A 15,000-nucleotide genomic window follows, 5' to 3' on the forward strand; every position below is an offset into this window, starting at 1 on the left:
AGGAAGACCTGTCTGCAGGCGTTTCCTCGCAGTGTGTTATATGCTATAGCCAGAATGTCGTCTGCCCACGTCTGTGCCAGAAAGAAACTTAGATTAGAAAAACACGATGATCCTCTGCAAGTGAATGGGTGCCGTCACAATGAGAGTCTGATAAAAACATCACAATAATCCACAGCACTCCAGTAAGAAACACATCCATCGAGATTTTTTAACTTTAAACCATCGCTTCCATCTAAAGTACGAGTCTATAATTCATAAAAAACACTTCCTAGAGTGTAAAAATCCAGACACATATTTGTTTAGAACTGTGCTTGATCTGTGCAGATTTCTCTCCTGATTCAGACCAGAACACTTTTTCACTGGAGGAAGTGTTATTATGGATTATAGACTCTTAAAAACATCTTAATGCTGGATGTGTTTCATCTTTTGTCTTCTCCAGGTGTTAACCGATGGACTGGAGTGCTGTGGATTATTGTGATGTTTTTATCAGACTCTCATTCTGACGGCACCCATTCACTGCAGAGCATCCACTGATGAGACACTGATGCAATGCTACATTTCTCCAAACCTGATGAAGAAACAAACTCTTGGATGGTCTTAGAGTGAGTAAAATCTCAGCATTTCTTTAATTTGTTATTTTATTTTGGAGTGCACAATACCTTCAGTACTTTGTTCAAATCAATATTTAGTTCAGTCAGATGTGTTTATAATGCATTCACCCACCAGAGGGCGTATGATAAACCTCAGGGCTTCGAGGCACACAGAAATAACACAATTGATCTGCAGCTTATTAGTGGCCGGATATGAAAATCATAAACTCATAAAACCCATTTCCAAACCACAGAGACCAACAGCTGCTTTGAACAGAACATTAGTCCTATCTATCTATCTATCTATCTATCTATCTATCTATCTATCTATCTATCTATCTATCTATCTATCTATCTATCTATCTATCTATCTATCTATCTATTAAACTCATGTGTGAAGTGTGATACCTGAGCCACTTCTTTAGCAGCGAAGAAGTTGTGATAAGTGAGGTTGACGGTGTCTGGTCCGGTCACGATGGTCAGCGCTTTGGCCAGATGATGGCTGTCAGGGAAATCCATGTTGAAGACGTTACGAACCTTTGGATGCTGAAAGAGGAAGAACATCACAAGACATTGCTTGAGAACATGAAACAACGTCTAAAAAGTTCCTGAACACTTAATCAACACTTCAGATTCCTGAAGGTCACTGTATCAAACTTCAAAATATTAAAGCAAGTGACGCTAAGGAGGGAAAGCTCTAAAACTTTAAACATCTTTTCTATGGCCTCTGCTTTCCATACATGACCCATCAACAAGAACAACCCAAACCGGCAAACAAATCCAGCGTCATGCAAATGTGTGAAGGGAGGAACACAAGGTCAACAGGGGACAGAGAAAACCACAAAAACATTAATATATCAAATATGACATGCATCAATAAAATCCCGTCTAGATTTTAATAACATCATATCTAATAGTATTTTCAAATGCACATGTCAAAAATGCTTTGGATAATGCATCTGCTTAATGCATGACTCTTAATGTAAAAACCAGCAGATTTGTGATTGGGAGATGATTTTAGTATGTCAGTGGTTGCTGTGGTGGATGTGATTGCTGTGTAAGAGGATGCTTCTGCTGAACGCTGCTGTTTGCAAGGCAAATTCACACCAATGCTCAAATACAACAGTGAACTCAAAATCTGTCACTGCGTCTGTTTAGTCATGAAGAAAACCGACTTATGCAACCAAAAACACATTACATAACATGGAAAGGGCACATACTTTAGGGAGTTTGGCATATTTTCCCGCTCTCGTGTCTCTGATGGTGGCAACATCCAAAAACTCAGTTTCCTGCGGGACGGAGAGACACAGGATGTGACATCACAGATAATGCACAGAATACAATACGGAATTCCTGTTGTTCTAATAGAAGAGTGTGATGTTAGCGACGCCAAGGTCACGGGTTCGATTCCTGGAGAACTGATGAAATGTATCATTTCTTTTTTTAAGACAACATTCGCTTAAAGCATAAATTTAATGGATGAGGAGATAGAAAATGAATAATGAAGGGAGCAAACACACACAAAAAAATCAAAACTTATTTCAATAATTTGCAAACAAGACCTTGCAAATCACATTCTGTTGTGTAACGTTTTCTTATTGTTAACTAAAACTCAAAATGTAAATCTAAAACTATCACAAATTGTTTTTGTTAATTGAAATGAAGCTAAAATATTACATTAAAAATATTAATAAATGCACCTTATAAAGTAAAAAAAAATGAACTTTGAAATGTTGCCTTGGATTAGGTTAAAGTATTAAAATTACTAAAACTACAACCAAAAATAAGAAATAAAACTAATTAGTAATATTTAATAAATATTAACATAAAAGCTCATTCAAAATATGAATAAATATTTTATATATATATATATATATATATATAAACTAATAATTTTGTTGCATATTTTTGAATATTTATTTAGCTTTAATTTAGTTTTATTTCATTTTAGTACTCTAGTTAGTAATACATACAATAAAATTAGATTTTGGGGCTGGATGTGTATCGACCCCCAACTATGTTTTTGTTTAAGGTAGAGAAGCAAACCCAAGTGAACTGGATCTTTATATCCACATATAAAAACAAAGCTGATGATTATGAGCTGCATGTGTTTGAGTGGATATTATCACACAGTATGCTGTCAGATCTGTGTGTGTTCATATCCAGCAACCCAGAACGTTCCTCTGCCCACAGAAGAAGCTGAAAGAGATCTGACACACTGCAAACCTTCATCAGCACAAAACAATATTCACACACACACACAAACGCTGGAGGCCTGCAGCTCTTATGGATATTATGTTTGGATGATACTCTCATAACAGGCAGGGCATTGTCAAACGAATCAACTATATTTCAAATGTAAAATATATAGATAATCACTGCATTATCAACTTATATATTCAGCTATTAGAGCAAATCACTTCCCGCTAGTATAGGTATATACACAACCTATATAAAATATAAGTTGTGATTTTGTGATTGTAAATGCCAGTGACAAATAAAACTAAAACTAAAACCATAAAACTTAAAATACTGGATGTAAAATAAAGGTTAACGGGAATAAAATAAAACATAGCAAAACATAAGCTTATTTTATTTCAGCTAGTTGTCAAGAGGACATTTCAAATTTTTAAATAAAAATTAAATAAAAATAAAAATGAAAATAAAAAAACATTTAAAAAAAATTCAAAACGAAATTAAATAAAACTGAAATAAAAAGCGAATGAAAACTATAGCCATGTTTTAAAAAATACACACAAAAATTATATTATAAATTATATTTAAAAAATGAAATACAAATAAACAAAATATTATTTTTAAGTAAAAATGTCAAATTAAATAAATTTATCCACATTTATTTAAATGGGAAAACATCAGATGTTGGACACTTTATGTGATAATACTGTGGTTTCTGGACATGCTCTTTAAAGTGCCATGTAAATACTGCGGTGCATGAATATGGCATCATAGTAAATCATGCTGTATCACAGTAAATGTCAAAATACTGTGGGATTACCATAACTTTACCATTGTACTTTTTTGTGAATGTAAGTGATATTTCAGGTAAATATTTTAGTATATTTTGGTTCAGCTGATAAACAGGTTTACAAATGATATAAAATACATTAACTGATAAATGTAAAACAAAAATGCATAAATGTAAGAAATGAATAGATGGATAGTTTTATATATATATATATATATATATATATATAGTTCAGGTGAAACATAAAGATCTTACAAAACAGATTAAATATAAATTATTAATAAATGTTTTTTTTTTTTCTTGCCTTGCTCTGGTTTATCCAATAGAGGTAAAATCCTTTGGGATCCATCTTCATGGTGACCGGTGTGGTTTTCTTGGAGTCCTATCAAGAGATTTTTATCATAAAACAGTTCAATATCTCTCAACATGATACAAATTAAGAACAAAAACATCAGAAACGGAAATGGAAATGGTCAAAGAGGCCTGTTTTCATTAAACACTGATAGTCACGATTAGTCAGCTAATCATGTCTGTTTATCCTTTTGTAATAATGATCAGCATCAGGACCAGAGGCACCTGTCGTACAGTCAAATATGAATCCATTAACCGATACTGACTAGAATCTCGTGTGTTTATACGAGTCCTAATTCTGATCCTGCACACTTACTTCTTTCCATTTTGTGAACCTGTCTCCCTTCACCAGATACTCTTTGACATCAGGCTCCTGAAGCGAGTAGCGGTTTCGGTTCATTTTGGACAGATCACCACAGTAATGTGGTCTAAAGCTTCAGTCCTGAACTCATTGTGCCCGGTGAGAATGAAGGACTTCGGGGAAAGTACGTCCAGGACGTCCAGCCTTCAATATGCATTGCAAATGAACGGACCCACCCTGCTCAGGTTTACACCAGTCACCTGTGCTAGAAACCATGCCACAATCAAGCTATAGAGCAGCATAGGATACAAGAATCCAGAACAGAATCTATACATTTTAGGCCTGAATTTAAAATGTATGTCAATTAATTTCATTTAAATTCCCATGCATTTGCATTACGCACTTTGAACAAAACAAATAAACTAATACATTTCATTTGTGATGCATATTTGTCAGTCACACATAAATCAAACGGGTCAGATTTCACGTTATGATTTTCTTATTAACGATTTACATCTATTTGATTTTATTTAAATAATCAGCATGAATGCAATTATATTAAATTAACGTATTCAGTTAAAAAGCATGAGCTTTATTAAATCATGGAATAAGCTATATTCAATTAGCTAGATTGAAACAAGTAGGATTTATTGATGATAAATTGTTGTGTGTTTATAACACATTCAGTTTATTAGCACTATTACAGAAATCTTATGAATGATAAATATGCATCATATTTATATGTAATTCAAATACATGAATATTAAATGAAGACATAAATATAAAGTGAGCTGATAAAACTATGTTTTAACAATGTTTTGGTAATGTTACAATCAGATAATTAATTTAAATATTAAAGGAACATTCCATTTTTTTGGAATGCTACTTTTTAACGTTCTCTGAAGTGAAGGAGTTACATTTAAAGAATGTGTCAATAGTGTTTCTATGGTAACATTTTGAGAACATTAAAGTAAGAAGTCTGAGCGAACATTTACTGGAATGTTTGTTCATAACTTTGCCAAAATGTCTAGGATTGATTATTAATTGACGATTATAATGACAAGGAGCCAACTGAACAAGGTTTGAGATTATTAATGATGTCAGATTAGAATATGTAAATATCAGCTCTCGATGACGGCTTTGACACACAGATGAGGTGAAATAGATTCACTGCTATATTCGTTCATAGAGTTCATCAAATCCTGAATCTGTTCTAGAATGAGCTGGACTGTGCTTCAGAGCGATGCTCATGTCGTCTGGCTAATAGTCAAATATGAGCTGACACATGGAAATCATCATGGAGCACATTAACATGAGGCTGGTCTCTAAACGACACACATTCACAATAATAATCAGAAGAATCAAGGACACATGTCGTGTGTTCATTAATATTATACTTTTATAGGGATAATGTGAGAGACCTGATAGAACATTAAATATCTCAAAATACACATTTATCTAGCCAGATATGCATGTGAAAGAGATGAATCGTAATAAAAATGGGTAATTATTATAATTTTTTTTTTGTAGAATTATACACTATATATGTGTGTGTGTGTGTGTGTGTGTGTGTGTGTATCCACCCCAATCTTATTCTTAAAATATGAAAATGAACCAAAATACAAACAAAAGTTTACTAAAGTTCATACGCCATAAGAACATTTAATATATATATATATATATTATGTGTAGTAATATTTATTTATGGCATTTATACACACACACACACACACACACACACCCACACACAAGACCAACATCTTCAACAACAACAGCAAAAAAGTTTATTAAAATAACATAAAATAATAATAATACCAATAAAATATTAAAATAACCATTCTACATATACATATATATACATAAATAGAAACACAGATTTATAAAATAAAGCTCACTGTCAAAATGTTAACTAATTACTGATAATCATAAATGCTGTAATAAAGCAACATGTGTTTGTTTTGGTTATGACCAATCAGAGCAGGACATCATGGTGCAGGAATCCAAACTCTAAATCTGATTGGCTCCTGCAGCAGCACTTCCAGGTGATGTGGTGTCAATCAGGTCCTGTGGCACCAGAGGACGGTCAGGCGAACATCCAGTAGGAGAATCGTCTGTTCGAATGTCACAATTAACCATTTAATTACTGATGGGACGGGTCACAGACTCAATATGGCCGACTATTATCTGATTCTGCATGTTTAGTGCACATCAGTGAAGATGCTTCAGGGAAATGCATCTTTATGCAACTTCATGTTCAATTAAACAAACATCTGCAAATGTTAAATCAGTTTGCTTTTATCCAATAATTTATCATAGAACAAAACATACAGTCAGAATGCATAATGTAGGAGATCATTCATTTTAATGGATCTATAAATGATGCAAATAAAATTGCATCAGAAGCCTTCCTCATTTCATATCAAATATTCATTGCACATTTAGAAAGGATTAATTATTCATCAGAAGTGCTAGTGGAGGCAATAATGATGTGGACATTATAAATGTAATATAAATACAGTGCTTTCTTATTTGAATGATATATATATATATATATATATATATATATATATATATATATATATATATATATATATATATATATATATATATATATATATATATATATATATATATATATATATATATATATATATATATTAGAACTATATTATTAACATATATTATATATATATACTTATTTTCAATAAAATTAATGATTTTTAAGGTATTTGTGCAATGAGATATTGTTTGATTGACAGATCCCATTTGTCCATAAAAGGGAGATCTGATAATCAATAATAAAGGTATTTAACAAACATTATCTAACAGATCAATAATTGATGTACATTCAAATAGAAGTATCATTAATGATTTACATTACATTACACTTTACAGTTTATCAGATGTTTTATTTACCATTTATTTATTTAATAATATTATAATTGTTTATCAACATTAAATGTGTCTAATTAACTCCATTAAAAACTATATATATACACTAGACTATATTCTCGACTGTTATTAAAATGATTGAATCCAAGCTGATATGATTTTTTTTGAGATACCATAAATACAGATTGTATTAATATTTGGAATCAGTTTAATTTTTTTCCGTATTAATTTTAATTTTAGTTCATTTATAATTATGTCATTTGCTTTTTAAATATAGTATTAACTATTTTTGATTTCAGTTTTAGTTATTTTAGTTCAACAATTTAAAAAGGGAAATGTTTTTCTTACATGTTAATTTTAGTTAATGAACGAAAATGCGTTTAAATTTAGTTTCAGTTTTATATTTTAATTAATTGTATATATTCGATTCATAAATAAGCATTATATATATATATATATATATATTTTTTTTTTTTTTTTTTTTTTAGATGCATTTTAATGAAAGTCATCAGAAAGTGTCACCAGACCTTGAGTGAACTGATGAGCATCATGATGTTGCTGTGTCGCTGGTCCTTTAAGAGCCTCCTCCTCCTCTGAGCTGATGTAGCCTCTTCTTCAGTTGAATAACACACACACACACACACACACACACACACTCACGCGCAGATGTGTGTACAGCATGATCATCCCTCTCATCACTCTCAAGCCTCTCTAATCCATCCCGTGATATCTGGATCAGAAACACCTCAGCCCTCGGGCGGGGGGGGGGGGGGGGGGGGGGGGATGACAGCTGCGCTGGATGCTGGAAAACACCAGAAGCATCATCATCATCATCAGCATCAGCAGCAGTGAGCCGCAGACGCATCTCTGAGACCGCGCGAGCGCTATGGACGAGCGCGACACGATTTAACCCGCGCGTAAAAGAGCCTCAACATCCTTCAAAACGGCCGGAGTCGTGGAGCATCGAGGGAAAACCCGGACCAATCGGGACCAAGGGTTCATGCCCAACATGGAAAGGGGCAAACCAGCCACTTACACCGGCGACAAGAAGGCAAAGATGGCTGCAAAGACCAATAAGAAGTGGGTAAGACTGGCCACGGTGTTCGCCTATGTTTTATCCGTGTCTCTAGCCGCGATCATCCTGGCCATCTACTACAGCCTCATATGGTCTCCAAACAAGTCCACCTCCACCACTCCCCCCACCACCACCGCGAGCATCAACGGGACGGACAGCAACAGCACGCGAACGACTCCGGTCCCCATTAACGCCACCGGCACCAACGCGTCTCTAGAGCCGACGCACGCGTCCCTCTCCAAAGGCGCGCGCTCCCAACCCGTGGATCTCTACACATACATGCCCAGAGACATCTCAGACACTCAGACTGCAGAGAAAACACGGTCCTCCAGGAGAGACCAGAGCGGAGGCGCGCAACCGGAGACGCGCGCGGAGGACGACTCTAGACAAACGCGCTCAAATAACCGGGACACAAAGACCTAAGACTTGAGTTGGAGACTTGGAAGCGTTGCTGCTCGTTGGAAACGTTCACAGGCCGAGACGAGGCCGACGCATAGCCTACATAGCAACGGCTCTGATAGTGTTTAACCCTTCATATAGGCCTATAACCTGTTTAATACTCGACATCTCCTTGCAGTTGATTTTTTGGGAGCGTATCATCCGAAGCGACTGTACATTGCACTCAATGCCTTGATTCGAACAGCCATTCTTTTTTTTGTGGGGGGGTTGCACAAGCTTTTAAAAAACAGCAATTCTAAAAGCTTGCATGAATTTCAACTAAATCTGTTAACCAATTTAATCAGGATTCTTGTGTTAGAGGAACCTGTGTCGATGCTCAGGTATGTGCAGATATCCATGTAAATGTATTGTTTAGAACTGTACATACATGCTCTGGACACTTTTAGCAGCACTAGATCATTTTTTTATAACAAGTGATGTAGCATAAGTGTAGAATACATCACCGTAATGGTAAATAAACTACCTATAACTATACACTCATTTCCTTTCATTGCACAAGGGGTTAAAGAGAAAGATGCTCTTGTGTTATATAAACCAATCTGGGCAGCACATCAATCAGTTTGACTAGATTAAAAACAAGCTGGCGAGGTAACGAAATTAGAGTTTAGTTAAGGTGAGCGCACTGTTTAATCCTGCATTGACCCATAATCAGATATTAGGATCAACACAAGATTGGGTTAATGCTGGGTTTAATTGATCAGAAGAGGGTCGTTTTTCAGGCACTCACAGCTCTTCACAGCCACACATTTTCACTCTCTTCTGTGTTTTCTGGCCTCATAGTGACTCTCATCGGTTTGCATCCATGCATGTTTAGTAGTGCTTCTTTCTCTCTCCGTACACTACGTGATGAAGGTTTATTGTCTGTCTTCTGAAGTCAAACGCAGGAATTACACAATCCTGCTCTATTTTCAGCTGAGGCTCTTTGACCTGTTACATCACAGGCCAGAAAATACCAGGGAGAAATCTGTGCAACTCGAACACAGAGATTGCATTCGTACTGCACATTTATGAAACATGAACACAATGGCCTTTTAATTTCAACATGCAATGCAGATTTTTTTTTTTTAGTGAGTTGATATGCAATTGCATATTCACCCAAATGTCAAAAATCATTTGATTTTTCAACTCTAAGATAAAAGAGTTAAACGCTTCAAATCACCCAGCACTGAATCTGTGGATGCTGTGGTGTAACTGTACACTTTGAATGCACTTGTACTATTAAGTAGCCTCTTCCTGTAAACAGGATGTTTTGGACATGTTTTTATTCGTCCTGTGATTGAAGACGATTGATTCAGCAGCTGTGGGTACAAATCAATCATAAATGGTCAGTCTGCGCACTACAAGCACTACCATTCGTAATCAATAACACATTTCATAAGTATTTGTTCTTATAGTGTTTTATTCAGAAGCATGGATTGCAAATTTATTTAGGTTATATTTATAGTGCCTTTCTATTTTGTGAATATAGTCAAAGTTAAATGGTAGGACTTTTTATAAAGGACAATTTAAAAGAGAAAAAGGAAGAATTGGGGAGAAATGATTAATTATGAATAATTCACTGCCAAGCAATCCATAAAAATAAATGTAATCTGATTATGATCCATTTAGAATGTAATATAATCTAATTACAAGTACTTACTTTCTGGAATCTGAGTAATAATTGATTACATGTAATCTGCATCATGTAATCAGATTCCAAAAATTAAGTAGTACTTGTAATTAGATTACATTTTAAAATGCTTTAATCAGATTAGTTACTTTTTCTATGGATTACATGTTATTTGACCTAAAAATCCTTACTTAAAGTCCCCTTGAGATTTAGTTAAATTAATAATATAACAAATTCACATTATAGTGTTGAAGAATGATCTTTTTATTCCTGATTTAATCTGCTTTTCATTAACTCACGTACATACAGTACGAGTGAATCATGTACATGTGAATCATATGAATCATACACAAACCCAGCAAGTTCTTGCATGCAAGTTGAATCAGTTCCTCTCAATTGGTTGAAGGTTCGATCCGATTAGTGTTAAATGCAACTAATAAAGCACAATTAATCTCAAAGTTGATGTAGCTGAATAGCCAATATTTGCATATTTGGCTCAAGAATAAACCTCATGTCTGGTAATTCTGTTTGATAAACGATGTGTTGAGTCGCTAAAACCTGCATCCTGAAGCAAAACCATTTGAGAACCAGTGAATACAACAAATGCTGTTGTTTGAAAGAAAGTGCAGGATTATGTTGCAGGTTCATAATGGGCTTTTCAATTATCATCGGTCAGAGCAGACGGAAATGCATTATTAATCAAGCTAAGAGTGCTGTAACCCATCACTGGCCGGCTTTCCCATCAGCTGCAGGTGCTCCTGATATAATGGAGTGTGTGCCGAGAGACCACCGCACTGCAGCAGGAGACGAGGACAGGGCCAAAGCTGCACTCATGTGGATTTTACCAGGCCTTTTGTCCCATTTCTGAAATAACCGGTGGATAGAAGCACTACAGGCTTTTTATAGGGCTGATGTTCCCTTCAGGTCTCGAATCGACTATTAAAAGACCGTAACAAACTGTGCACATGCCCATAATGTCAAAGAGCTTAAAATGTGTCAGTTCTGAAACACTCTGCATCAAGAATATATGAAGTGCTGTCAAACTCATTAATCATATCAAAATAAAAGCTTATATACAGTATACATTACCATTCATGCATTTGGAAAATGCTCTTATCCAAAACCCCTTACAATGCATCAAGGCTATTCATATATACAGTACATATATATATATAATGCAAATGCAAACATTTATTTTGGATGTGATTCTTTGCAATTAATTGATTTGACAAACCTAAATTAATTTGAATATCTTAATGTTCTAAAAATAATACATTTTATATATAGCAATATTTAAAAATGAAAATAATAAATAAAAAACAATACTAAATTTAAAAAAAAACAACAAGATGTGTTGCTAAATTCAAACAGTATTTTAATATTATAACATTAATGTAAAATATAGAATACAAAAAAATCTTAAGAGACCTTAATTGGTTCTAAAAAGGCTCCATTTATTTATTAAAATATTGTAGAATCAGTTATAAAAAGTAAGAAACAAAACAAAAAACAAATCTAAAAACATTATATATTATACACTATTATATATAATGATTACTATTATATAGTATATATATCTATATACTTTCTCTATAAATATACATAAAAACGTTAATGGACGTTAAAATGCTACATTTTAATGTATTAAAAACTGAATAAATTATGCAAAATAACATTTAGACATTATACATGTCATTATATATGTTGTATTTAAATTTTTAGGAGACTAACACGTAAACCTCAACTATAAACAACAAAATTAATCAAATGATTAAAAAGAATTCCTATCACTTCAGTTTGCTTCATGTTGACCGGATCAGTGCCCTTTCAAATACTTTCCTGAATGTGTTTGCCTTTTCACGAGACATGAGTGTAATATTTGACCAAACACCAGCAGATTAAAGTACCTTCATCTATAATCCAGACCATGATGATCATAAATCATGCGAGTCATGTGAAGGTCCCCAAGCACGTCTGCTGGAAAAGGTAATTAAAAGAGTAACAGGAGACAAAGCTGTGTTTGAAGAGAACAGGGAGTGATTTCCAGAGCAACTGGCCGATGGGAGGCTCTTAAAAATAATAAGACGCGAATCCCAAAAGATCTGAACACAGAGCTCTGATGCAGCACTGCTTCTGCAAAACAACCATTAGTTTATTAGTGTCTTCTGCACAGATGTCATTGCTGTAGAAGTGGGTTACACAGACTGTGCACAGCATTGGTCATTTAAATAAATCCAGATGGACTGAGCGAGTGAATCAACTTCCTCAAAATTATTAATTAGTGAAGTGCGATTAGCTCCGCCTCCTTGATTTAACAAAACAAAGAGAGGCTGGAAAATAATTATGAACAATCGATAGATGGAATCAAGAGAGCTAACATGAAATATCTACATAAAAACTAAGAATTGATGCATGCATATAATGTGTTTCGCTGAAAATCATGTAAAATAAAGCTCAATAAATTTCAATACACACACACACACACATCTATAATTAAATAGACAATATTTTTATATTTGCAGCTTAACACAAAGCAAATGTATGCGAAATTATATTTAAATATGAATATTAAAAATATATTTTACATATAAAAATATTAATTATTACATTTATATTTAAATATAATATTAAAATAATAAATAACATTAAAAATTAAAGATTATATAAAAACATTGTTCTATTGCTAAATTCAAAATATCAATTGCTCATTTAAAAGTTAATAATAATATAATTATATATATATAACACACACACACACACACACTCATATAAATATTGTCTCTTGATTATAAAAAAAATTAATAAAAACATATATAAAATAAATTTTACACCACAAAAGATTCATTCTTAATGTAAATGTTGACTGGCGTTAAAACACAAATATTATGACATTTAAAGGTAATAAGCTTCATTTAAATGTAATTAAGATTTCTTTTTTTATTTTAATAAAGAAACCTTTAATTTAAAAATAAATCTTAGTTAAATTGTGTTTTTGACAGGTAGATATTGTTGGTATAAATTCATAAATCAGGTTCGTTTTAGGTATAATTTTAGTGCATTTTAATATTCTGTCCAGTGAAATCAGTGCAAGCATCACAGTACAGGGCTGCTAAAAGCTTTTAATGCTTATTATTTATATTTAACATTCATTTCAAAACCAAATGAACACAAGATACTTAAAGTGACGATATAAAAATCAACCATTAGTCACTTAAAACCTCAAACCTTTAAGTGTCTGGACTCAGAAATACAGAAACGTTATGAAGATGAACATCAGCACGATCATAATTTATTGCTGTTTATAATAAACTACCGAGTGCTAAACTAGCAGGTTCAAATAAACCTGTAACTAAAACACGTTTATGTCGTAAACATTCTGTGGCCTTTTGTAAAACTAAACAATTTAGACCTTAACAGTCCTTCATTTTTAATCAGATTGCAAAAGCAAACAACTGGTTTAATACTTTTCAGTTCACTCTTTCAAAATAAAGTGCTAATTAACATACTTGAACCATCCTGGTTAACATCCACACTAAACCCCACGACACATGTGCTTATGAAGAATATTATATGAGGCTTATATGAGTACTAGACTAGGTTAAGTCAGTTAGTGCACTGGTTAAGTCTAAATACACACTGTGTCTATGGGTTTGTTCCACTAAAGTTACACATTCAAGTCGTTTGTAGTGCGTTCAGACTGAAATCCATCCGAGCTTTGGGTTTAGTGTGCGCTGAAGCATTAACAATCTTAAAGAAGATAAACTAAAGCAGAACAATCACAACCAGTGCTTTCAGCGTTCTGCATCCAATGAAACAAATACTCCAAACACAATCAGACAGAAACTAAAGCAAGTGATGGGTTCGGTCTGCGCTTTGTTTTGGTTTTAGCCAGATGTGAATGACATCATTTCCCATCTAAACCACTTTCCCGTTCTCTCTGGCCTGGAAAAAAAAAGAGAAATAGTAAAATAAATATAAATATTTCAACAATTAAATAGTATGACATCAATATATATTTATATACATTTAATATTTTATATATATATATATATAGATAGATATATATATATATTTACATATTTATATACATACATACTCAGAACTTTATTGCTTGAATTAATGTAGACAGCCATTCATAGTAATAATGCAATTTAAATTACTAGAATATAATTTTTCATATACATATATATATAATTTTAGAGTGAGATACTACAATAGTAATTTTTATATTTTATTTGGTTATAATAATAATATAAAATATTATATAAAAATATTATTCATTTATTTTTAAGTTATTCAGAATGTTTTATATTTCTATTTGGTAATAATAATAATTGTAGGATTTATCATTACTAAAATTATTGTCATTTGTTATATTAAACAATTGTTTATATAGTTTTGTTTTTAATTTATTTGATTTTTAATATTTTAAATATTTAAAAATGATATAAATAAAATAAAAAATGCATAGCCTGAATTCACTGTAAGTTGCCAAATGCATCAATTTTTTTTTCATTTATTACTTTTAATGTTTTATATATATATAACAAAAAACTTATTTCTACACACATTTAATGTAGGCCTCTCATAAGACAGAAATACATATTACTATTATAATTTGAGCTGTAATTCTTTCTTAAATATTTTTTACAGCAAAATATTACAATAGTATTCCTTTATATTGTAATTTTCATATAGTTCTATATTAGTCATAATAATGATTATTATTATTAAAAA

At 32.7% G+C, this 15,000-nt stretch overlaps 3 protein-coding genes across 3 annotated transcripts in view; 1 reads left to right on the forward strand and 2 right to left on the reverse strand.

The window, feature by feature from the left end:
* Positions 1–4,521, reverse strand: part of plcb2 (phospholipase C, beta 2) — a 36,020-nt gene extending 31,499 nt beyond the window's left edge. The window contains exons 1-5 of the mRNA XM_059519794.1: positions 4,244–4,521; positions 3,881–3,958; positions 1,811–1,879; positions 999–1,136; positions 1–71 (exon numbers count right to left, since the gene is read on the reverse strand). The exon at positions 1–71 is cut by the window's left edge and continues 9 nt beyond it. Coding sequence (XP_059375777.1) covers positions 1–71; positions 999–1,136; positions 1,811–1,879; positions 3,881–3,958; positions 4,244–4,327 — 440 coding nt within the window. The 5' untranslated portion in view covers positions 4,328–4,521. The remainder of the gene's footprint in view (positions 72–998; positions 1,137–1,810; positions 1,880–3,880; positions 3,959–4,243) is intronic.
* A 3,383-nt stretch (positions 4,522–7,904) lies between these two features.
* On the forward strand, positions 7,905–8,618 carry LOC132113349 (putative transmembrane protein INAFM2). Its single transcript, XM_059521146.1, has one exon. The coding sequence runs from the start codon at positions 8,121–8,123 to the stop codon at positions 8,616–8,618; it is 498 nt and encodes a 165-aa protein (XP_059377129.1). The 5' UTR covers positions 7,905–8,120.
* A 4,903-nt stretch (positions 8,619–13,521) lies between these two features.
* Positions 13,522–15,000, reverse strand: part of LOC132113350 (uncharacterized) — a 5,855-nt gene continuing 4,376 nt past the window's right edge. Inside the window, exon 5 of the mRNA XM_059521147.1 lies at positions 13,522–14,205. Within this exon, the coding sequence (XP_059377130.1) occupies positions 14,179–14,205 (27 nt within the window). The 3' untranslated portion in view covers positions 13,522–14,178. The remainder of the gene's footprint in view (positions 14,206–15,000) is intronic.

Source organism: Carassius carassius, chromosome 32, assembly GCF_963082965.1.
Source record: "Carassius carassius chromosome 32, fCarCar2.1, whole genome shotgun sequence".
Classification (NCBI taxonomy): domain Eukaryota; kingdom Metazoa; phylum Chordata; class Actinopteri; order Cypriniformes; family Cyprinidae; genus Carassius; species Carassius carassius.

Coding starts and splice junctions, on each gene's coding strand:
- LOC132113349 (XM_059521146.1), top strand. CDS start 8,121: ATGCCCAACATGGAAAGGGGCAAACCAGCCACTTACACCGGCGACAAG.